General features: G+C 43.4%; 1 protein-coding gene across 4 annotated transcripts in view; it reads right to left on the reverse strand.

The window, feature by feature from the left end:
- Positions 1-13,893: 13,893 nt before the first annotated feature.
- LOC308127801 (dystrophin-like) overlaps positions 13,894-25,048 on the reverse strand; it is a 22,047-nt gene continuing 10,892 nt past the window's right edge. Inside the window, exons 7-18 of one of the 4 annotated variants that reach the window (XM_080493129.1) lie at positions 24,783-24,949; positions 23,634-23,745; positions 23,117-23,253; positions 22,148-22,186; positions 21,597-21,662; positions 18,832-18,897; positions 17,889-18,047; positions 16,908-17,151; positions 16,467-16,581; positions 16,278-16,367; positions 16,086-16,111; positions 13,894-15,923 (exon numbers count right to left, since the gene is read on the reverse strand). In XM_080493129.1, the coding sequence (XP_080349255.1) occupies positions 16,089-16,111; positions 16,278-16,367; positions 16,467-16,581; positions 16,908-17,151; positions 17,889-18,047; positions 18,832-18,897; positions 21,597-21,662; positions 22,148-22,186; positions 23,117-23,253; positions 23,634-23,745; positions 24,783-24,949 (1,218 nt within the window). In that variant the 3' untranslated portion in view covers positions 13,894-15,923; positions 16,086-16,088. The remainder of the gene's footprint in view (positions 15,924-16,085; positions 16,112-16,277; positions 16,368-16,466; positions 16,582-16,907; positions 17,152-17,888; positions 18,048-18,831; positions 18,898-21,596; positions 21,663-22,147; positions 22,187-23,116; positions 23,254-23,633; positions 23,746-24,782; positions 24,950-25,048) is intronic. The other 3 variants (XM_080493130.1, XM_080493127.1, XM_080493128.1) reach the window with 3 other exon arrangements.

Below are 25,048 nucleotides of genomic sequence, written 5' to 3' on the forward strand. Positions count from 1 at the left end.
TCTGCATCTGCAGGTGAATAAGTCAAACCCACTAATTGGTCCAATCAGGACAGGACGGGCTGAACCAAAACATCAGGGGATGTTTAAGAGTCACTAAATTAACATTCACCAAACTTTCAGAATGAAACTGGATATGTTTAAAAAGAAATTTCCAACTTTTGAAATAACTATGATAACTTCATTTTAACCCGCAAGAATCCGATTAAATATATATTTACAAACCAAACACCCCCCTAGACAGTGGACCGCTGTATTACTACTGTATTATAAAATGCTTTACTGTATATCAATAAAGCACGCAGTTATGTTGATTGGACTCCTCTGATTGATTTCAAAGATTGATGTTGGTGTTTTGCCATTGGTACTGACCTTACTACCTTCTCCACCTCCTCATGGTGGGTGGAGTCAAGTCCTTTCCTGGGTGGAGGAGTTATGGACCAGGAACTCAGACCTTTAGATCTAAATCTGACATGTCAGTACGAAGGTGAACTCTTCTTTTATTGACACGTGAACATCGGAGAGAAGCAGTGCTGCCATACTTGTTCTGTGGAGGACTCTTGTTTTCTTACTGAACTTGCACATCAGACCAGGCTTCACACCCACCTGGCCAACCCGCTCATCTATCCTCCACCCACCATTGTTTCCAGCCTTTCTTTCCCCGCTTATGACAGTACCTGTCCCACTCCCGCATCCATCTTTTCCTCATCCTCCCTCTCTCCCCCACCGTTCCAGTCGCCCCATCTCTCCAGCTCCCGCCCATTCTCCCTACCTCTCTCTCAAGCCCCCCTTCCCATTCTTTCTCCCTATATCCTTTCTTTGTCTAGACGTCTCTCGAGCCCCCATCCTTCCTGTGTCTCTCTCTAGCCTCCCCGTTCTCCCTCTCGCCCCTAAAAAGGTTTGCACTTCAAACTGGAGTCTCTTCGTGGTGTTACCCACTGAGCTAAACACTGTCACACCTCTAGACAGGTTCACATTTATACTTGCATTTGTTAGAAACAGTTGGAGAAAAAGTCACATGATCAACCCTCACCCTCGCTGTCCCCCCCTGCTGTCCTGATGACACACACCACAGGAAAATAAAATGTATATATTGTGAGTGTCTTCGTCTGTCAGCGCTGGAGAAGAGGAGGAGGAGGATAAGAGGAGGACAGGGGGTAGAGAGGTTGGGAGGGAGGGGGGTGGCGGAAAAGGTGTGGAATCCAGCCCTTCCCCCTGGGTGGAGGTCAGGTGAAGATAGAGGGGTTATGGAGTAGAAAGGAAAGCAAAGATCAGGCAGTAGCCTTCCCCTTTAGAGATGATTCACCTCTTTATGGGGTGAAAAGGAAGTTCAGTAAAACCTCCAACTCCTCTATTTCTTCCACCCACTAGTCTTCTTTGCTCCACTTCGGAGGGCAGGGCTGGACTTACTGTTCCACGCCACATCACATATCACATTTGCCAGCCCTTTTTCCCTCCACCCTCCCTGTCTCTCTCCCTGCCCCTCCCTCTTTCCCTGTCCTCCCCTACCCTCCCCTACCCTCCCCTACCCTACCTGGACCCACCCACCTCTAACTCCTTCCCTGATCTACACTCCCTACCTAACCCCCACCCACTATCTAACCCCCTCCCACCTAAAACCGAAGACTTAAATAAGCCAGGAGAAGTGTTCTGTGTATCCAGGTACTTGTGGCGTAGCGGTTTGGACTGGGTTCCTCACTGCGGAGGACTCAGACAGATGGAGGTTTGAATTCTCCAGTACCAGAACACTTCCCCAAGTTGGGGGTGTTGGATAGCAGGAATTGGAATGGTTGGTCAAGGTGGATGGTTGGGCAGGTTGGCATGGTTGGTCAGGGTGGATGGGTCCAGGTGGGGTGGGTTAGGGTAGGGGAGGGAGAGAGAGAGAGGGAGAGAGAGAGGGAGGGGAAAAGGGGTGGTATTGGGGGGTGTTGGATAGCAGGGATTGGGATGGTCAGTCAGGGTAGGACTTAGTGGTGGATGGGTCCATGTGAGGTAGGGTAGAGGGAAAAAGCAGTGTTGGCTTTTTTTTTTTCCTCCTCTCCTCTCCTCTCCTCTCCTCTCACGTCTCTCGCATTTCTGACCCATTTCCATCACCATCCCATTTTTTCATTTTTTCACCATTTTTTAGTAAGTCTATAGCCTTACCATCATTTCTGACCCATTTCCATCATCATTCCAATTTGGCTAAATTTGTACCAATTTCACCATTTTTAGTAAGTCTATAGCCTTACCATCATTTCTGACCCATTTCCATCATCATCCCATTTTTTTCATATTTTTTGGTAAGTCTATAGCCTTACCTTCATTTCTGACCCATTTCCATCATCATCCCATTTTTTTCATATTTTCACATTTTTTGGTAAGTCTATAGCCCTACCACCATTTCTGACCCATTTCCATCATCATTCCAATTTGGCTAAATTTGTACCAATTTCACCATTTTTAGTAAGTCTATAGCCTTACCTTCATTTCTGACCCATTTCCATCATCATCCCATTTTTTCATATTTTCACCATTTTTGGTAAGTCTATAGCCTTACCATCATTTCTGACCCATTTCCATCATCATCCCATTTTTTTCATATTTTTTGGTAAGTCTATAGCCTTACCTTCATTTCTGACCCATTTCCATCATCATCCCATTTTTTTCATATTTTCACATTTTTTGGTAAGTCTATAGCCTTACCATCATTTCTGACCCATTTCCATCATCATCCCATTTTTTTCATATTTTCACATTTTTTGGTAAGTCTATAGCCCTACCACCATTTCTGACCCATTTCCATCATCATTCCAATTTGGCTAAATTTGTACCAATTTCACCATTTTTGGTAAGTCTATAGCCTTACCATCATTTCTGACCCATTTCCACCATCATCCCAATTTGTACAAATTTCACCATTTTTGGTAAGTCTATAGCCTTACCATCATTTCTGACCCATTTCCATCATCATCCCAATTTTTCATATTTTCACATTTTTTGGTAAGTCTATAGCCTTTACCTTAATTTCTGACCCATTTCCATCATCTACCCATTTTTTCATATTTTCACATTTTTTGGTAAGTCTATAGCCTTACCATCATTTCTGACCCATTTCCATCATCATCCCAATTTTTCATTTTTTCACCATTTTTGGTAAGTCTATAGCCTTACCATCACTCTGTCCCTCTGCATTTAAATGTTGGTGCAGAAATATTCTGCTTTGCTGTTCTCCACTCAAAGCATGAAAAGCTGTAATGAAGAGCAGCAGTGTGTGAGGATGTGTAGCTCACACAGTCAGGATGGCGTTTAGTGTTTGAGAGGTCACGGTTCAAGTCTTTGATGTGCCAAATTTTGATGGTCAAAACTAAAATCGAAGACTTAAATACGCCAGGAGAAGTGTTCTGTGCATCCAGGTGCTTGTGGTGCAGCGGTTTGGTCTGGGTTCCTGGCTTCGGAGGACTCAGACAGACAGAGGTTCGAATCCTCCAGTACCAGGACACTTCCCCAAGTGGGGGGTGTTAGAAAGCAGGGTGTTCAAGTCTTTGATGTGCCAAATTTTGATGGTCAAAACTAAAATCGAAGACTTAAATACGCCAGGAGAAGTGTTCTGTGTATCCAGGTACTCGTGGCGTAGCGGTTTGGTCTGGGTTCCTCGCTTCGGAGGACTCAGACAGACGGAGGTTCGAATCCCTCCAGTACCAGGACACTTCCCCAAGTGGGTGGTGTTGGATAGCAGGAACTGGAATGGTCGGTCAGGTTCGGATGGTTGGTCAGGTTGGTCAGAGTGGATGGGTCCGAAGAGGAAGAGGAAGAGGAAGAGGAAGAGGAAGAGGAAGAGGAAGAGGAAGAGGGAGGGGTGAAAAAGGGCTGGCAAAGTTTTTATAAACACTTATTGTGTTTATAAAAAAAAAGCACATTTGTAATTTTTCCCCTCCTACTTCCCACCCTTTTCCCTCCTCCTGTTTCCACCCACATGCTCCCATTGGCCACTCACACGCTCCCATTGGCTTCTCGGACACTCCCATTGGCTACTCGCACACTCCCATTGGCTTCTCAGACACTCCCATTGGCTTCTCGGACGCTCCCATTGGCTTCTCGGACGCTCCCATTGGCTACTCGGACACTCCCATTGGCTACTCGGACACTCCCATTGGCTACTCGGACGCTCCCATTGGCTACTCGGATGCTCCCATTGGCTTCCCGCATCTCTGAGTCTTCTGGTGATCAGGAACCACCGTGAGGACTCGAACCACCGCCTATCCACCAGCACCGAAGTGTGGAAGACCGTCTTAAACCACTTGACCACCATGTCTTCTTCTTCGCTCACTTCTCCTGGCGATTTTGTCTTTTATTTTCTACAGGTTGCACTTTGAAAATGATAAAGTTCGAACCATCAACCCTTTGCTTGATAGTCACACTCTTATCTCAAACAATAAAGAGACATAAGTTCTTCAAGTGGAATTGAACCCACGTCCTGCTGCATCAAAGAGCAGCGTCCTTCCTCACTGAGCTAAACAGGATGGTGTTGTTGGTCTCACCGATCTATGGATATAGAAACACATCAAATAGAACTTTTGTAATCAGGGTGCTCCCTGACCAGAACTTGAACTGCTGACACTTTATTACAATGAGAGCGTTGCTTCTCACTGAGCTAAACATCAGACAGGTGTCCCTCTGGACACTTCAGCCTTTGTCCTTAGTGGTTGAAGAAAAATGACCAAAGACCAACGACCTTGGTGTGGGAGACTGAGGTTCACCTCCTGTAATCCCGGGTCCCTAAAGCTAGGGTTAGGGTTAGGTTCAGTTACTGGTCTGAAGGAACTGGGTTGGAACTGGTCTGGAAGACCAGGAACTAAATGTAGGAACTGAACAGGCCAGGAACTGAATCTAACCTATAGGCCTTAACACTGACCCATTTCCATCATCATCCCAATTTTTCATATTTTGGCCAATTATGGAGATAGGAGTTCCTGGTGGGTGGGTCCAGGTGAGGTAGGGTAGGGGAGTACAGGGAAAGAGAGGGAGAGAGGGAGGGGAAAAAGGGCTGGCAAATATGATTAACAACCCTTTTTTTGTGTTTATAAAAAGATTAGCAGTCTTTTTTTTTTTTGCCTCCCCTCTCCTGTCCCATCCCATCCTACTCACCTGACCTTTCCTGTCCTTTTACCCCAGCCCATTGGCTTCTCACATGCCCCCTTTGCCTTCCCACACACCCCCATTGACTTCCCACAACCCACATCTAGCCCTCTGAGTCTTCTGGTGATCAGGAACCACCGTGAGGAGGACTCGAACCGCTGCCAGTCCACCAGCACCGAAGTGCTTAAACCACTTGCCCACCGTGTCTTCTTCTTCTCTCACTTCTGCTGGCGCTTTTGTCTTTTATTTTCTACAGGTTGCACTTTGAAAATGGTAAAGTGCGAACCATCAACCCTTCGCTTGATGTGTAAGTTTAGTGATATCAGTGCTGTCCACTGAGCTATCAGTCTGTCCCAGAATACATGGACGGGTTCAGCTCTATAGTCACACTCTTATCTCAAACAATAAAGAGACACAGGTTCTTCAAGTGGAACAGAACCCACGTCTGCTGCACCAGGAGCGTGCATGACAGTCTTAAACCACTTCACCACCATGTCTACTGCTTCTCTCACTTCTCCTGGCGCTTTTGTCTTTTATATTTTTTGCACTATGAAAATCATAAAGTCTCAAGGCCCAAAGTCCAGTCCCTCCTTGACATGCTGGACAAGAGACAGCTGAGCTTCCCACTGAGCTAAGTGTCTTACTGATAGAGGAGCAGCTCCACACATCTATGTAACACAAACACACAATACTGAAGATGTAGAAGAAGAGAGATGTAGAAGAGACCAGGACTTGAACCCTCGACGTGTTGCACTCAGGTACGAGGGCTCACCCACTGAGCTACAGCTCTGACAGACGAAGACACTCACACGATCTACATTATATTTTCCTGTGGTGTGTGTCATCAGGACAGCAGGGGGGGACAGCGAGGGCCTGGAGCAGCCGACTGTGGATCCCCGTCCAAGTCCAAGGTGTGTGAATGTATTTATTCCCTGGTGTGAAGAATATCAGTGATTTGTCTGGAAGCCTGTCAGGTTGACTCTGTGCAAAGAAAAGCTTTGATGAGCCCGTCCACTACGAGATCGCTACGTCCACTACGAGGACACCAGGAGTCGCTCTCCAAGAAACTGTTGTCAACAAAAAAAATGGCGTAAAAAAGAATAAAAACTGCAGTAGCCACAGATTTATATTTAAAAAACCATTTCCACCATCATCCCAATTTGGCTAAATTTGTACCAATTTCACTATTTTTAGTAAGTCTATAGCCTTACCATCATTTCTGACCCATTTCCATCATCATCCCATTTTTTTCATATTTTCACATTTTTTGGTAAGTCTATAGCCTTACCATCATTTCTGACCCATTTCCATCATCATTCCAATTTGGCTAAATTTGTACCAATTTCACCATTTTTAGTAAGTCTATAGCCTTACCATCATTTCTGACCCATTTCCATCATCATCCCATTTTTTCATATTTTCAGCATTTTTGGTAAGTCTATAGCCTTACTATCATTTCTGACCCATTTCCATCATCATCCCATTTTTTTCATATTTTTTGGTAAGTCTATAGCCTTACCTTCATTTCTGACCCATTTCCATCATCATCCCATTTTTTTCATATTTTCACATTTTTTGGTAAGTCTATAGCCTTACCATCATTTCTGACCCATTTCCATCATCATCCCATTTTTTTCATATTTTCACATTTTTTGGTAAGTCTATAGCCTTACCATCATTTCTGACCCATTTCCATCATCATCCCATTTTTTCATATTTTTTGGTAAGTCTATAGCCTTACCTTCATTTCTGACCCATTTCCATCATCATCCCATTTTTTTCATATTTTTTGGTAAGTCTATAGCCTTACCTTCATTTCTGACCCATTTCCATCATCATCCCATTTTTTTCATATTTTCACATTTTTTGGTAAGTCTATAGCCTTACCATCATTTCTGACCCATTTCCATCATCATCCCATTTTTTCATATTTTCACCATTTTTGGTAAGGCATTAGCCTTACCATCATTTCTGACCCATTTCCATCATCGATCCAATTTGGCTAAATTTGTACCAATTTCACCATTTTTAGTAAGTCTATAGCCTTACCTTCATTTCTGACCCATTTCCATCATCATCCCAATTTGGCTAAATTTGTACCAATTTCACCATTTTTAGTAAGTCTATAGCCTTACCATTATTTCTGACCCATTTCCATCATCATCCCATTTTTTTCATATTTTCACATTTTTTGGTAAGTCTATAGCCTTACCTTCATTTCTGACCCATTTCCATCATCATCCCATTTTTTTCATATTTTCACATTTTTTGGTAAGTCTATAGCCTTACCTTCATTTCTGACCCATTTCCATCATCATCCCATTTTTTTCATATTTTCACATTTTTTGGTAAGTCTATAGCCTTACCATCATTTCTGACCCATTTCCATCATCATCCCAATTTGGCTAAATTTGTACCAATTTCACCATTTTTAGTAAGTCTATAGCCTTACCATCATTTCTGACCCATTTCCATCATCATCCCATTTTTTTCATATTTTTTGGTAAGTCTATAGCCTTACCATCATTTCTGACCCATTTCCATCATCATCCCAATTTGGCTAAATTTGTACCAATTTCACCATTTTTAGTAAGTCTATAGCCTTACCATCATTTCTGACCCATTTCCATCATCATCCCATTTTTTTCATATTTTCACCATTTTTGGTAAGTCTATAGCCTTACCATCATTTCTGACCCATTTCCATCATCATCCCATTTTTTTCATATTTTCACATTTTTTGGTAAGTCTATAGCCTTACCTTCATTTCTGACCCATTTCCATCATCATCCCATTTTTTCATATTTTCACCATTTTTGGTAAGTCTATAGCCTTACCATCATTTCTGACCCATTTCCATCATCATCCCAATTTGGCTAAATTTGTACCAATTTCACCATTTTTAGTAAGTCTATAGCCTTACCTTCATTTCTGACCCATTTCCATCATCATCCCATTTTTTCATATTTTCACCATTTTTGGTAAGTCTATAGCCTTACCATCATTTCTGACCCATTTCCATCATCATCCCATTTTTTTCATATTTTCACATTTTTTGGTAAGTCTATAGCCTTACCATCATTTCTGACCCATTTCCATCATCATTCCAATTTGGCTGAATTTGTACCAATTTCACCATTTTTAGTAAGTCTATAGCCTTACCATCATTTCTGACCCATTTCCATCATCATCCCAATTTGGCTAAATTTGTACCAATTTCACCATTTTTAGTAAGTCTATAGCCTTACCATCATTTCTGACCCATTTCCATCATCATCCCATTTTTTCATATTTTCAGCATTTTTGGTAAGTCTATAGCCTTGCCTTCATTTCTGACCCATTTCCATCATCATCCCATTTTTTTCATATTTTTTGGTAAGTCTATAGCCTTACCATCATTTCTGACCCATTTCCATTATCATCCCATTTTTTCATATTTTAAAATTTTTTGGTAAGTCTATAGCCTTACCATCATTTCTGACCCATTTCCATCATCATCCAAAATTTTTCATATTTTCACATTTTTTGGTAAGTCTATAGCCTTACCATCATTTCTGACCCATTTCCATCATCATCCCATTTTTTTCATATTTTCACATTTTTTGGTAAGTCTATAGCCTTACCTTCATTTCTGACCCATTTCCATCATCATCCCATTTTTTTCATATTTTCACATTTTTTGGTAAGTCTATAGCCTTACCTTCATTTCTGACCCATTTCCATCATCATCCCATTTTTTTCATATTTTCACATTTTTTGGTAAGTCTATAGCCTTACCATCATTTCTGACCCATTTCCATCATCATTCCAATTTTTCATATTTTCAGCATTTTTGGTAAGTCTATAGCCTGACCATCATTTCTGACCCATTTCCATCATCATCCCATTTTTTTCATATTTTTTGGTAAGTCTATAGCCTTACCATCATTTCTGACCCATTTCCATCATCATTCCAATTTGGCTAAATTTGTACCAATGTCACCATTTTTAGTAAGTCTATAGCCTTACCATCATTTCTGACCCATTTCCATCATCATTCCAATTTGGCTAAATTTGTACCAATTTCAGCATTTTTGGTAAGGCATTAGCCTTACCATCATTTCTGACCCATTTCCATCATCATTCCAATTTGGCTAAATTTGTACCAATTTCAGCATTTTTGGTAAGGCTTTAGCCCTACCACCATTTCTGACCCATTTCCATCATCATTCCAATTTGGCTAAATTTGTACCAATTTCACCATTTTTAGTAAGTCTATAGCCTTACCTTCATTTCTGACCCATTTCCATCATCATCCCATTTTTTTCATATTTTCACATTTTTTGGTAAGTCTATAGCCTTACCATCATTTCTGACCCATTTCCATCATCATCCCATTTTTTTCATATTTTTTGGTAAGTCTATAGCCTTACCTTCATTTCTGACCCATTTCCATCATCATCCCATTTTTTTCATATTTTCACATTTTTTGGTAAGTCTATAGCCTTACCATCATTTCTGACCCATTTCCATCATCATCCCATTTTTTTCATATTTTCACATTTTTTGGTAAGTCTATAGCCTTACTATCATTTCTGACCCATTTCCATCATCATCCCATTTTTTTCATATTTTTTGGTAAGTCTATAGCCTTACCTTCATTTCTGACCCATTTCCATCATCATCCCATTTTTTTCATATTTTCACATTTTTTGGTAAGTCTATAGCCCTACCACCATTTCTGACCCATTTCCATCATCATTCCAATTTGGCTAAATTTGTACCAATTTCACCATTTTTAGTAAGTCTATAGCCTTACCTTCATTTCTGACCCATTTCCATCATCATCCCATTTTTTCATATTTTCACCATTTTTGGTAAGTCTATAGCCTTACCATCATTTCTGACCCATTTCCATCATCATCCCAATTTGGCTAAATTTGTACCAATTTCACCATTTTTAGTAAGTCTATAGCCTTACCATCATTTCTGACCCATTTCCATCATCATCCCATTTTTTTCATATTTTCACATTTTTTGGTAAGTCTATAGCCTTACCATCATTTCTGACCCATTTCCATCATCATTCCAATTTGGCTGAATTTGTACCAATTTCACCATTTTTAGTAAGTCTATAGCCTTACCATCATTTCTGACCCATTTCCATCATCATCCCATTTTTTCATATTTTCAGCATTTTTGGTAAGTCTATAGCCTTGCCTTCATTTCTGACCCATTTCCATCATCATCCCATTTTTTTCATATTTTTTGGTAAGTCTATAGCCTTACCATCATTTCTGACCCATTTCCATTATCATCCCATTTTTTCATATTTTAAAATTTTTTGGTAAGTCTATAGCCTTACCATCATTTCTGACCCATTTCCATCATCATCCAAAATTTTTCATATTTTCACATTTTTTGGTAAGTCTATAGCCTTACCATCATTTCTGACCCATTTCCATCATCATCCCATTTTTTTCATATTTTCACATTTTTTGGTAAGTCTATAGCCTTACCTTCATTTCTGACCCATTTCCATCATCATCCCATTTTTTTCATATTTTCACATTTTTTGGTAAGTCTATAGCCTTACCATCATTTCTGACCCATTTCCATCATCATTCCAATTTTTCATATTTTCAGCATTTTTGGTAAGTCTATAGCCTTACCATCATTTCTGACCCATTTCCATCATCATCCCATTTTTTCATATTTTAAAATTTTTTGGTAATTCTATAGCCTTACCATCATTTCTGACCCATTTCCATCATCATTCCAATTTGGCTAAATTTGTACCAATTTCAGCATTTTTGGTAAGGCTTTAGCCCTACCACCATTTCTGACCCATTTCCATCATCATTCCAATTTGGCTAAATTTGTACCAATTTCACCATTTTTAGTAAGTCTATAGCCTTACCTTCATTTCTGACCCATTTCCATCATCATCCCATTTTTTTCATATTTTCACATTTTTTGGTAAGTCTATAAGCCTTACCATCATTTCTGACCCATTTCCATCATCATTCCAATTTGGCTAAATTTGTACCAATTTCAGCATTTTTTGTAAGGCTTTAGACTGGAGAGATCTGGAGGGAAGAGCTGGACATTGTTTGCCGCTCCACGACCACACCAGATGGTGACGTCACTCAGGAACCTGAACACAGAAACAAGAGGTTCAGAGAATTCAGAACAAACTGGACTCCTCACTGATAAAGAATGTGACTCAATCTGACAATGAAAAGTTGACTTTTTACCTTCATGTGTGACGGTTGTCTGTGTTTGTCCAAGCAGGATTTCTGCAGTCCTCATCCTGATGTCCTCAGGCTTCCACACAGATCCTCCGACACTCTGTGGCGCCCCCTGGTGGCTCATTACAAACATTACATTTGCTACTAAATATATTTATCTGAGGGAATAAATACATCAAGAAATGTGGGCAGAAATATTGTTAGGCCTATATTATGTGCTAAGTGCCTTTTTTAGAATACTGACTGATGATTCTGACTGACGGTACAAACAGTAAACACAATGGACAACTTTTTCAGACTTGTATAAGATTCGACTTTAGACTTTGTTCAGGTTGATCAGCTATTTTTAATGATCAAGGTTTGTATGCAGCGACTTAATTCTGCTGCAAGACGGAATCAGAGTCCACTGTTTATCAGTCTGAGAGGTTTAAAAAGAACAAAACACTTTAAAAAGGTCAAATCTGGAGTATTGGTGTTGGAGTTAGATAAATAGATAACATCTAATTATATTCAGTAATAATTATAGTCAAGTTCACAACCAACCACTTTCTCACACTAGATTGTAGACTAGTTTCAGGTTGGATTTCAGACAAGTTTGACACTTGGTTTTAAAATAGTTTCAGCTTTGATTTGAGCCTCAGAATAACTTGATGACAGGTAGAAGGAGAAAACCTACTTTTGAGTGTGAAATAGTGTTTAAGTGGCGTTTGTTTTCCTCACTGTGTCAGCAGGAGCGGGCGGGGAAGAAACTTTCTGACACACCTGCAGACACAGTCACATCAAGACACACGTATCTTATTCAGTAATGGACTTAGTATGAATGTTGTGGTGTTTACAGAGTGAAACCTGGTGCTTGAGGATGTTTCTGGACGTTGGGAGTTTGGTGGAGTTAAAAGGTGGTTGACAACCAAACAGTCACTAATCACCTGTTTGAAAACATGGTGGACATGTAGTGAGCCCCCCACTGCTCCATGGTTCATCGCCACCCTGTGTGCGGTTTGAAATGTTGGTAAAACTCCAACAACTCACCTCACAGACACACTTCCGGCTCTGCTGCAGTCTGTTCTTAAAGGGGGCGGGGCTACAGGAACTACTCACCTGCTGGGAGGAGTTGGAGCGGTCCACTGTCTGGGGGGGTGTTTGGTTTGTAAATATATATTTAATCGGATTCTTACGGGTTAAAATGAAGTGATCATAGTTATTTCAAAAGTTGGAAATTTCTTTTTAAACATATCCAGTTTCATTCTGAATGTTTGGTGAATGTTAATTTAGTGACTCTCAAACATCCTCCGATGTTTTGGTTCAGCCCGTCCTGTCCTGATTGGACCAATTAGTGGGTTTGACTTATTCACCTGCAGATGCAGAGGTTTCTCGTGACGGTTGACACATGAAACACTCTTCATCACGGTGAAGATCAGAAGGACTTCGTCCTTCAGATTCACTACAGTCTTCTCTGCAGAGTGAACTGGTGACAATCTGCACCGCTGTTGTAATTCACACATCTGTCCACAAGAGGGCGTCAAAACAGGACCTGTCCATTGAGAAATGGACATTTGCCCTCTGGTGGTCAAAAGTAGTAACTACTACCACCGTGTAAACCCAGAATGGAACAGATTACAATCAAACTTCCTCGATTAAACTTAAGTCTGCTTCATGATGATCCATCAGAGATTTGACATCAGCTTTCCATCAATATCATTGCTTTTTGCAGATGATGTCGTCGTCCTGGCATCGTCACATGACAGCTCTCACCATTCTGTGGTTTGGTGATGAAGGGAGCGCAGTGGTTTCCATCTCGTCCAGTGGGTAAGTCCTCGGCACACTGGTTGATCTATTGATCATGTGACTTTTTCTCCAACTGTTTCTAACAAATGCAAGTATAAATGTGAACCTGTCTACAGGTGTGACGGTGTTTAGCTCAGTGGGTAACACCACGAAGAGACTCCAGTTTGAAGTGCAAACCTTTTTAGGGGCGAGAGGGAGAACGGGGAGGCTAGAGAGAGACACAGGAAGGATGGGGGCTCGAGAGACGTCTAGACAAAGAAAGGATATAGGGAGAAAGAATGGGAAGGGGGGCTTGAGAGAGAGGTAGGGAGAATGGGCGGGAGCTGGAGAGATGGGGCGACTGGAACGGTGGGGGAGAGAGGGAGGATGAGGAAAAGATGGATGCGGGAGTGGGACAGGTACTGTCATAAGCGGGGAAAGAAAGGCTGGAAACAATGGTGGGTGGAGGATAGATGAGTGGGTTGGCCAGGTGGGTGTGAAGCCTGGTCTGATGTGCAAGTTCAGTAAGAAAACAAGAGTCCTCCACAGAACAAGTATGGCAGCACTGCTTCTCTCTGATGTTCACGTGTCAATAAAAGAAGAGTTCACCTTCGTACTGACATGTCAGATTTAGATCTAAAGGTCTGAGTTCCTGGTCCATAACTCCTCCACCCAGGAAAGGACTTGACTCCACCCACCATGAGGAGGTGGAGAAGGTAGTAAGGTCAGTACCAATGGCAAAACACCAACATCAATCTTTGAAATCAATCAGAGGAGTCCAATCAACATAACTGCGTGCTTTATTGATATACAGTAAAGCATTTTATAATACAGTAGTAAGGCATATATTTGGTGGAATCTGATATGTTGTGAAGTATCGACGACGCGTTATTGGGAATAAATGAAACCAACGTTAGAAATGAAAACAAAAGAAAATCAAATTCAGTGTCTGGATGGTCAAAACAAACCACGTTTGCGGTTAACGCCTTAAATAAAGATGGAGCTCACTTTGTCGCACACGCTAATATCAGAAAAACACTTCAAACTGCTTGGGAACACTCAGCGAGGATAAACCCATCAGACACTCCAGTGTGCAGCCACGTAGCCAGTGGTCATCTACTGAAGCAGTGTGAGAGCAGCCGGGGGGGTTCAAAGTGGGAGGAGTCCAGGACTTTCAACTTTTCCTCACTGAAATTGATTGTTTGTGCCGAAAAAAAACTTCTCCTGGTGGGGAAAAGGCGTTCTCCTGACCCCCACGTTGAAAACCCCTGCAGTCTTCGCTGGGCGATGAATCTTCATTAAAAGCTCAATTCCTGCAGTGTCCTGTGAACCTGACGGGCCCTGAACGCACCACGGGACCACATCCTAATGACACCCAGCCGATTCAAGAATTCTCTTTTTAATGTCGTTTAGTTCACAATTAGTGCCAATTTCCTTCAGTCAAGCTCATTATTAATCGCCCATTTTTGTGTAATTACATCGAGGACAGACTGGGAGAGCTGGAGCTCGCTGGACACGACCCTTCGTTTGTCCTGGGAAAAGGAATGGCCCAGACCCGTCACTCATCCTACACTACTTCTGAGATGCTAAAGGTTCGTTCATCTGCTGATCGGTGCCAAAAACCGATCAAAAGATGATCTTTGACATCAAATTACTTTAATCTCAAGTGTCGAGTGCCTGCTGACTCATATCAAATTGAAGGGAGTGTCCTATATAAGCCCCGCCCCCAAATTTTAAGGAACGGGGTGGAGCTTCAGATAGAAACTTGAACTGGGAGGGGCATGTCACGTGTCAATCGAATCTGGAACACGCCCCCTTAAAGAGAATGATGATTTCATTAGTTGGGAGAATGAGGGGCTGCTGAGATGCATGATGGGAAATGTTGGATGTGGGTCTTATTTCCCCCAGTTTCCTGGCGCCCCCTGGTGTCTGACACACAGACACAGAAAACGTTGATGGACAAATAGAAAAAAAAAAAAAAAGCTGTAATGCTAGATGGAGATTAGGCACCACACACACACACACACACACACACACACACACACACACACACACACACACACACACACACACACACACACACACACACACACACACACACACACACACACACACACACACACACACACACACACACACACACACACACACACACACACACACACACACACACACAGAGAGACAACGTACTGTAAAGATCCAGGATGCCTGCATTACCTTGACAGTAGTGTACGCTGTAGTAGAAATTCTCCTCTTAGAAAGCACCCTTTATGATTACAATCACTCTTTTTGTTGTACAAATGTCTGAAATGCTTTTTTTCCTCTTTTTTTTAATCTCCCCGATTACAAATAGATGGCAAATATACAACCACACTGAACACACCTAAATGTAACTGGACCCTCCCGTTTTCCCACCCTGACGCCCAGTCCGGTTTTATACAATTGCATAGAAGTTTAAAAACCAGCCTCTGTTAATAATAAAACAACTTCAGGACGTTTTTAAGAAACTACTGAAATCTACAAGTTATAATGTTTTTCTCTCTTTTTTTTCTTCTTTTTTTTGTACGCGTCGCTGCTGGAACCGCAATCCTTCACAAAAATAGACGTTATATATATATTCTCTTTGTAAACTGTTTCCGATCCAGTTGTTTTGACTAGAAAAGCATGCGATTGGTAGACGGGGGAGGGGGCGGGGTCAGAGGGGCAGGGCCTCGTGCTGTTCGGCGCTCTGCTCGTCTGTCATCACGCTGACCAGAGACTCCATGGCGCGGCCCAGGTCGTCGGCCATGTTGAACAAACTGCCGATGCTGGGACCTGAGGACGGAGGAGGACAAACGACTTCAGCTGCTTGTGAAGGTGAACAAACAACTGGAACGACTGTGGATCGTCTATGGACGGATTGAAACGTGAAGAACAGGGCAGCCAAAAGAAGTGGAACAAGGAGGGATGGAGGGAAGAGGAAGAAGAGCCACTGACCTCTCACAGCTGTCCCCTTCTCCCTCCTGGCTCAGGAGAAAGAAAAGATGGAAAGGAAGGAAGAAGAAGACAGAAACCATCAGCAGCGTAGAGAAGAAGAAGTCTGGAGGGATTCTATGTGGCAGTGAATTCAGTCTAAACGTCTCCTGCTTCAATTGTTTCCTGGAACTTTTCGTCTTGGACGTTTCCTACCTTGGCTGTGAGGGAAGGAGTTGTTGAGCTGCTCCATCACTTCCTCCAGCCCCGATGCATCCTGGGAAGGGCTGGACAGCTCGTCATCACCTGGAACAGGAAGCCGGTTTTACACCAGTGTGGAAAAAACACACACAAATACACAGATCTCTGCTTCCATCGCTATTTATAGTGTGTGTGTGTGTGTACCCATTGTATCAGTAGTCTGGCTGGCGGCCACACGGAGCAGCGGGAGGGAGGAGTCAGAGCGCTGAGAGGAGGTGGAGGGAGAGGACAGAGCTGTGCCGTTCACCTTGGAGTCCGTCTGAAACACACACACACACACACACACACACACACACACACACACACACACATACACACACACACACACACACACAGACACACACACACACACACACACTTAGAAACAACACTTTGCAGTGGGCGTGGCTTCACTGTGACATCCAGTTTTTAAGTTTGCGGTGTTGCTTTTCAGTGGATGGATGGATAATAGATGGATGATGGATGGATAATAGATGGATGATGGATAATAGAAGGATGGATAATAGATGGATGATGGATGGATAATGGACGGCTGCTGGATGGATAATGGCGTGACGATAATAATAACAACAATGGCTGCAGCACCTGCTCCAGCAGCTGTCTGAGTCGGTGCAGTTGTGACTCCAGCTGCTTGTTGTGGTCCTCCAGGATCTGCATGCGGGCCTCCAGGCGTCCTTTGTGCTGCCGCAGCAGCTTGGCCTCGGCGATGAGCTCGGCGTCGCGGGCGCTCTGCGGCGACACCGGCAGCATCTCCGGCGGCGACGGCAGCGGGGACAGACCCTTCCTGTCGTGGGCCTTCTTCAGACGGTCGTACTCGGCCTGGAGCTTCCTGTGGAGGGTGAGAGACACTCAGCGCCTGCAGCTCACGCCAACGTCACACTTGTGTTCACCGCATGAAGAGTTTACAGGTGGAGGTCGACACGCTGCACCTTGAAGTGAAGCGAAACTCCAAAGTGTCTCTTTGCAGACGTTGGAGACGAGGAGGCTGGGACTTGGCCGCCCTTACAGCCACGGCGAATATTTATGTAGGTCGAGACAGATAATACAATTACTGGAGTTTGAGGACGACCTTGCAGTGAAAACACCAAAAAAGACGTCAACTCCACCATGAGCATCCAAACCTTGTTCTGCTCTCACCTGCAAGTCTCTGTCATACTTTGAAATCTTACACTTTAGAAGTCGGTCCCTCTTTTCAGACGATGACGCAGCATTTTATTTCTGCTGTGTCATTGTGAAAGTTAAACTGTTGAGCTTCCCTCCGTGCGACCGAGACAAGAAATCATCTAAACCTCATGAAAGATTTTCAAACTTCTCACCTCAAACCAAGTTAAACCTTTAAAATGACACCATTTTAAAAATGATATAGTTTTATCTATTTGTACTAAAAGTTGATTGTTTTAATTTTAATAAGTTTTTAACTAGTTTAGCCCGTGTAGTTGTTTTTTTCTTTTCACAGTTTAGCAGTTTTATCCATTTTCAAAACAATTGTAGCTTTTTCAGCAGTTTTGGCCGTTTTGATCAGTTCTAACGGGTTTTAGTCATTTCATGTGGTTCCGGCTCGCTGACCTGTTCTCCTGCTCCAGGTCGTTGAGGACCCTCTCCAGCTCCCCCTTCTCCTCTGTTTCCATGGAGATGAGGATCTGGGCGGGGCTGCGCGGCTGGCTGAGGGGGGAGCCCTGGTTCAGAGACTGGCAGTAGTGCTGGATCAACATGTGCTCGTCATCGCTGGACACACACACGCACACACACAGAGATAAGAAGATGAAGCAGACGGTCAGTGAGCAGTCAGGGCAGCATGGCGGCGGCGGCGGGGGCAGAGAGAGCGACAGAGCTGCTCTGAAATGTTTTTCCACTAAAACTCACCTGGTTTCACTTAAACAAACTAATACGACGAATAGTAAACAACCGATTTCTGGAGCTTTATGTGACTCAAACTCTGAAATTTTCACGGGCTGGACTCACTACTCCCACCACATGGACAGAAGAGGAATTACTTCTATTTGACTCAACTGCGCCTTTAAACAGACTTCTTGTCATTTCTGCTGCTTTGCAGTTGCATGTTGGGGTGAGTGGGCGTGGCCTCCGCTGTGATAGTTCATGTGTAACAGGAACTCTATGAGCAGAAGTCATTCTGTTCTGTTGTTATTGACACTAATCCCTGACATCACTTTAAAATTGCCCAATAAACTGTCCTTGATTGCACATAAAATGTAAATGATGGGCGTTTGTTCCACCTCTGGACCCGAGCATGTTTTTTTCCTGAGAAATGGAGAAGAGTAATGCTGGATGTGGGAGTTTGTGGAGGTTTTCTGTTCCTCTCTCTGCACCCTGCAACAGCGGAACATTAGCATGGCTTCAGTGATGGGACATGGGGGGGGGGTTTAGTGCCGACGTCAGGACAAGATGAGACGGACAGGAAATGAGGCGAGACACAAGAAGACGGAGCGGGCCAATCAGTGAGTGGAGGGGGCGGGGCTTAGGAACAGAAACAAAACAAAAAGCTCCTCACATGCTCTCATTGGGTGAGATACTGTCATTCAGATAAGAGCCATTACGATTCTCCATTTCCGCTAACCTGCGGAGGGGGAAGAAACAGAGCAGTCAGTCCCGAAAACCAAACGGCGGAGCAGTTAGAGAAGCTTCATTCTTTACTCTGTGCACCACTAATTCAGAGCGCAGAGTCCACCTTTGACTGGATATTGTACGAATGACCATTAAAAACCCTTCAAATTATGACACAAGCACCAACATAAGGGTGGACATTTACAAGACATTAGCGCTGATGTCAAAGTGACCACCTTCAAACTGGAGACGGAGCAAACTACAACTGACAGAGATGAAGTTTACCAGAGAAAACAAGAAAAATAAACACCGGACTGGGGAGATGAATGAGAAAACTGCTCGAGATAAACGAGACGGAGCCGACTCAGCGGAAAGCAAACAACATAAAAAATATAGACACAAACAGGGAAATAGTACAAAATACAATGTGACTGAAAACACTGAGCAATAAAAAACACTTGTATTGGGGTTTGGCCTCAATAATTTTAGAATTCGTCAACATTTTTATGTCGCCGCAGGATTTCCCCGATTGTTCTAAACTACATGACTTTATCCTTGAATCCAATTCAAACCTACTTTACTGCTCTTAAATTTCTTTCTAAACTCAAATACTAGATGAAAGAACTAAATAACACAAGAAAATTAAAAATATATAACTTCTATTAAAAAAGTCCCGTTAGTCTTCAGAGTTGCTCCATGTAGAGATTCTAAAACAGACTAAACAGAAACAGATGATTAAAATCAAAAAAGGGTCTAAACTTTGATGCTTGTGTCACAACAGAGAGATTCTACTCGTTCGCTGCTGTTTGCAACTCGGACGCTGTTTGATTCTGTGTGAAATGTTGGACGTCCACGCGCACAAACACACAGTGTTTCCCTCAGTCCGTCACCGCTGTGCGATGGACAGACATCCAGAATAATCTCGACTCCGACGGGGAGTCACACTTCATATTAGATTAGATTAGAAGCCAGAGAAAGAAATGGGTTTTCCAGCTTTCAGAGCTCCGAGGTTTCCCCGTCTGTGTTGGCGTGAAGGCAGAAATCAATGACAGACCTCAGATCAACATGGCCTGATGTGTGTAAACACGACCTTCTAGAGGAAATAAACATCGGCTATTATCCCCGGTAAACAACTATTTGACTGTCTGCGTTACTTCGCTTCCTGAAGACCGAAGAGATTTTGGGGCTTTAAAATAAAAAAAAAAGAGTGTTTGGCAGGGAGGGTTGAAGCAGATGGGCCGAGGCCGGCCGGCTGGCCGCCGCCCAGGTCTCAGTGTTTGTCCTCAGAAGCTGCACCTCGATACAGAAACAAGAGATAACCTCGCGGCCGGGGAGCCATCAGCTCACTCAAGCCTCCATTACGAGGCTTTAATCTGCTGCTGGACGCTCTCGTGACGGCCCGGAGCGTCGGGACTCGCCATTTGTGCGCGAATGTGTGTGTGTGCGGGCCACGCTGCGCCGGGTCAACGAGCGACTGATGGAGAGCCGATTGACTCATTGTGCCATTGATTGGACTGCTTCTTGTCCCTCAGCGGCGGGTTGGCGGTTAACATCACGGCAAACCGGCGTTCCTGGCGGAGGAGCTCTGACGGGGTCTGGACTCCCGATGCAGGACGCTCACTCACCAAACACTCAACGCATCACATCCACAGCCCATTTCTGCTGAATGCGACAGGATATATTGACATTTCAGTCCAGCTCCATCTTCATCGTTAAAGAGGAAGATTTCTTCCTGGTAGTGAACGAACACACACACACACACACACGCTTCCATGGACTCTGTCAAGGTATCCGGTCTTTAGACACTCGTGCAGGAAGGACTTTCACAGCAGAGCCACAAACAGTCAGAAGCAAGAAGCTGGATGTGGGGTTGACATGGTTTAAAGCGTTCCCTCGCCAGAGCAGCCGCTCTCGTTAAAGATGAATAACGCCGGCTCGCTAACCGGCCTCCATTTGTCTGCCTGATTCCTCCATCTATTTTTCAGGCTCATCTGAGAGGAGTGTGACTCCCGGATCACAGCTGTCAAGCTGCATTTCTCCTGCAGTGAGACGGAACTAAAGAACTGCACTCGTTTCTCCCCACTGAGCTCAACAGGCGTGTTTTAAATATTTCACTCTGTCGTCTCATAATGTGACATGGAGAAATTTAAAGAGCAGCCTTTCTTCTACGGGAAATTCCTATCTTGGGCCAATTAGCTGACTTTTATTGAAATATTTTTCACATCGAGGAATTTCACTTTAATTTTAACTCTAATTTTATGTGATTCTGGCAGAACTTATATGTTAAACTCAGACTACAATTTTAAACACGAGAATTAAAAGGTGTTGGGTTTTCATCATGAATAGCACACTCGATGAACATCACCATCATGTTTCCACATTATATTGTTCCATAAAAATACCTGAACTGATGAGGATGGTATTAAAGCTGCAGGAGTTTATTTATTTTTTTTAATAACGGGTTTAAAATGAGCACACATCTGTGTGAAACCAGCTTCATGTGCTAAACGGGCTGCATGTGACACGGGTGTGAAAGGTCAAAGGTCAGCCAGGCTCGGAGCGTTGCGAACAGCAGGGCGCATTTCCACAATCAAATATTCAACCAGACTGGAGCAGGAGGAGGAAGAGGAGCAGGAGCAGGAGGAGGAAGAGGAGGAGGAGGAACGAGAGCTGCTTGTTCACAACGCTGCGAGTGGGAGAGAAGCGGGTTACCGGTTGGCGTAGTGCTCGATCCGGGTGTGTGTGTCGTCGTGTGACAGCTGAGGGGACGATCCAGGCCTGAGAGAGAGAGAGAGAGAGAGAGAGAGAGAGAGAGAGAGAGAGAGAGAGAGAGAGAGAGAGAATGAATGATGTGATGTAGCCGCGGGTTGCAGAGCTCTGGTTCAGCCAGTTCCTACATGTTACTCTTAAAAGATGCTTTTTAATCTGCTCCATGTGAAAACCGCCACTGCTTGCCACCAGTTAGCCCGGAGACCATCAGTTCCGAAACACCCGCTCCACTCTCAGTGGCCAGGGTCTGAATGTACGCCAGCTTTTCCTCCGACTTGCCAATTTTTCTCAAATTAAAGTTAAATAATTTGTGAAAATTGTATCGGAGACGATGTTTTCTGGCTGAATGTGTAAGTGGATGGACGCGTTCGCTACAGGGTGAGTCAGTGTGATGTGGGCTGAAGCACAAACAAGGTGAGACGCGTCACACAGAAAACATGGATCACAATGACTTATGGGTGTGTGCGTGTGTGTGTGAGAGGCGGGTTACTCACGCATGGTCTACGGGCCAGAAGTTGATCAAAGTGACAGGACTGAAAGACAAAAAAACGTGACATGATGACACAGGAAGTGGGAGGACGTTACACAGCAAAGCATGATGGGAGCTGTAGTATGGGAGGCAGTGTGGTGGAGGAGGGGTGTGTGTGTGTGTGTGTGTGTAACGGCTCCATAACAACATAAAAACACACAAAACATCACTGTTATTAACTAATCTGCAAAAACTGCAATGTTTTCTACATTTAATCTCACAATCGTCAAAAAGGTACAACTTTAAAAATGGGAAATTACTGGTTTATTTAGGTTTTAGAGCCTCTGCTGATAGTTTACAGTAGCATTAGCACTGTTAGCAGGTAAAAAGTAGAACTGGTGTCATTGAATCCAAATTGATAAACACATCATCTTCCATTAGTCGTCTGTAGTATGGGTCTGCTAATGCTAAAGTACGTATTCACATCAGTGGTATTTGTGGTCTTTGACAGCATTAAGGTCCCTTCACAGTGGTTTTACACATTACTAGATTTGGTTCTGGTTTACATGCAGCATTCGCATGTGATTTTATTATCAGCAGCAAAAAAGTCTCCCAAGAGTCACTTTTCTTCTCAGATGCTTGTTTGCAATGAGTTTCATCTGTGACACATTGGTTTGCACTGAGATGTAGCATTCGCAATCTTTACCATGAATTTAAACAGACAATGACGAGCATCCACTAACTGTAGTTCTTTACAGAGGCGGAGATATTACAGTTAGTAAAATCTGAACGCACAAGCATCCATTCTCATGTGTCATTCGTAACTTTTCCCACATATCTATCGATAGCATTATAATAATTATATTAATATGTTTACACGCAGCAGATCAGCTTGTTTTGGGGCTCGTTTAGCTTTTATAAGATGCCAACAGCCTCCAGCTGTGTTTGTACTTAATGTCACACACACACAATCATGCATGCGTGTGTGTCTTACGTCTCCATGTTGTCCCCCTCCAGGATGGTCTGGACCGGCAGGTAGCCCATGCGTGGGTGTTTGGCGAAGTAGCGCTTAGTCCTGAACTTGTTCTTCAGCACCTTGGCGAAGTCCCTGACGTCCTCCCCCGACGTCGTCTGCAGGGGGACGGACACAAAGGAGGCTTTGTTCAGTGGGTGGGGGCACAGGGATCTCTCACACGCACGCACACACACACACAGGGAGTAGAGCTAAAGTTCATTGTGTGTTATTACAGTTACGGGAAGGAGATTTAACCCTTTAACTGTTTTACATTTAAACTGGAAAGTAGAACAGAAGATGGTGGACGGATGGATTTAAAGTCAAGAAATTCACTAAAGACACAGACAACTTCTTTTGGTCGGAGCTCGAGTTCTTGATATTAACTCATTTCAAATACATTGTGATTTGGATTTGAAATGCTGCTGAGGTTCCACACACTTCCCTCTAGCGTTTCCCTTCTCTTTATGGGCTCATATAAAATGTGTGTGTGTCGTACCGGGGTGCAGTACTCCACCATGGGATACTGCATCTTGTGTCCCTTGGCAACACGGCCGGAGAAGAAGCAACTTTGGCAAATATCGTAGTTGAAATGTTTGAGGCTTCGGTATCTGGAGGAGGAGGAGGAGGAGGAGGAAGAGGGGGGTAGGAAGACAAGAAAAGAAGGGGATCAGTAAAAGGAGATTTACCACTCTGTTTTCCTCACAAACGTCTGGTCCGGCTGCGGGACTCTCCACTCTTTTAAAGGTTTGGACTACCGATGTCGTCAGTCTCTCAAAAAGACGCTCCGACATCTTTACAAGGCACCAGCACTGTAGCGCTGGCTAGTTCTTAAGCGGGATTCGAACCTGGGTCCCTCACACCACGCTCAAGATGATGCGTCAATTGTAGATTTAGAAAAAAAATCTGACAATCATATCCCATTTCCCATCATGCTTTTCTTTAGATTACCGTCAATCAAAAGTCTGTAAATGACTTAAAATATTAATGTAAAATAAAACACAAATGAGTAAAATTAAGTAATAGTAAATGTATTAATCTTTCATCTCCACAGAATAACGTTGGATTTTCATGGTTTGGTATCTGCAGGTTCGCTCAAGATCATCGATTCGTCCAAAAGGTTCCAGATTAAGACGGAACAGAAACACAAAAACCTCCCTGATTGGTTCCTCTTCAAATAAAGGGAGAAAGGATGGAGGTTTTGCAGAAAGCACTGATTGTAAACTCAGATATGTAAAGCAACATTACTAGCCTGGGGGTAATAATGCTAATACAGGCGTTATTGATTTATTAAATTCCCTGAGCCCAGAAGCTGAAGATCTGCAGCTAAAGCAGAATTCCTGCTCCTCCTGAGGAACCTGCACTAAACAATTCTCATCCACTTTCCATTCGCTCCTAATTGGAGATGAAATTAATTTGGTGTTTTATTGCCCTTTTTGTAATGAAGTGAACAACATAATGCTCCGCAGCCAAATGGCTCAGATTTCCGCTCATTTCTCCTGATTAGACATTCACACAAGGAGCATTCAGAGGCGAACACGTGCCGCCAGGCTGCAGCGATGGGAGCTACTTCCTCCCGCAAGGTCACAGATTTCACTTTTCACAGCTTGTCAGGAGATATGAAGCGGAGAATGGAGATGACGGAGACCTGAAGCCGATGATGGGACACTCCTTGCAGATGTTGCACTTGGCCTGGTGCTTGGCGGTTTCTGCGGCGGCGACTCGGTGCAGGACGGGGAGCCACACCATGGACTGAGGCTCCAGACGCATCCAGTCCAGGAACATGGCGGCTTCCAGCTCGGGTTTGTTATTGGCCTGCGGGGAAAAGGAACCGATTAAAAAGGAAAGTGGCTGCTTTCTGAAGGTTTCCAGTGTTTTGTTTGAGATGAGCTGGAACCTGTTAAATAATCCTGA

This window comes from Lipophrys pholis (assembly GCF_963383615.2).
Source record: "Lipophrys pholis genome assembly, chromosome: 23".
Lineage (NCBI taxonomy): Eukaryota > Metazoa > Chordata > Actinopteri > Blenniiformes > Blenniidae > Lipophrys > Lipophrys pholis.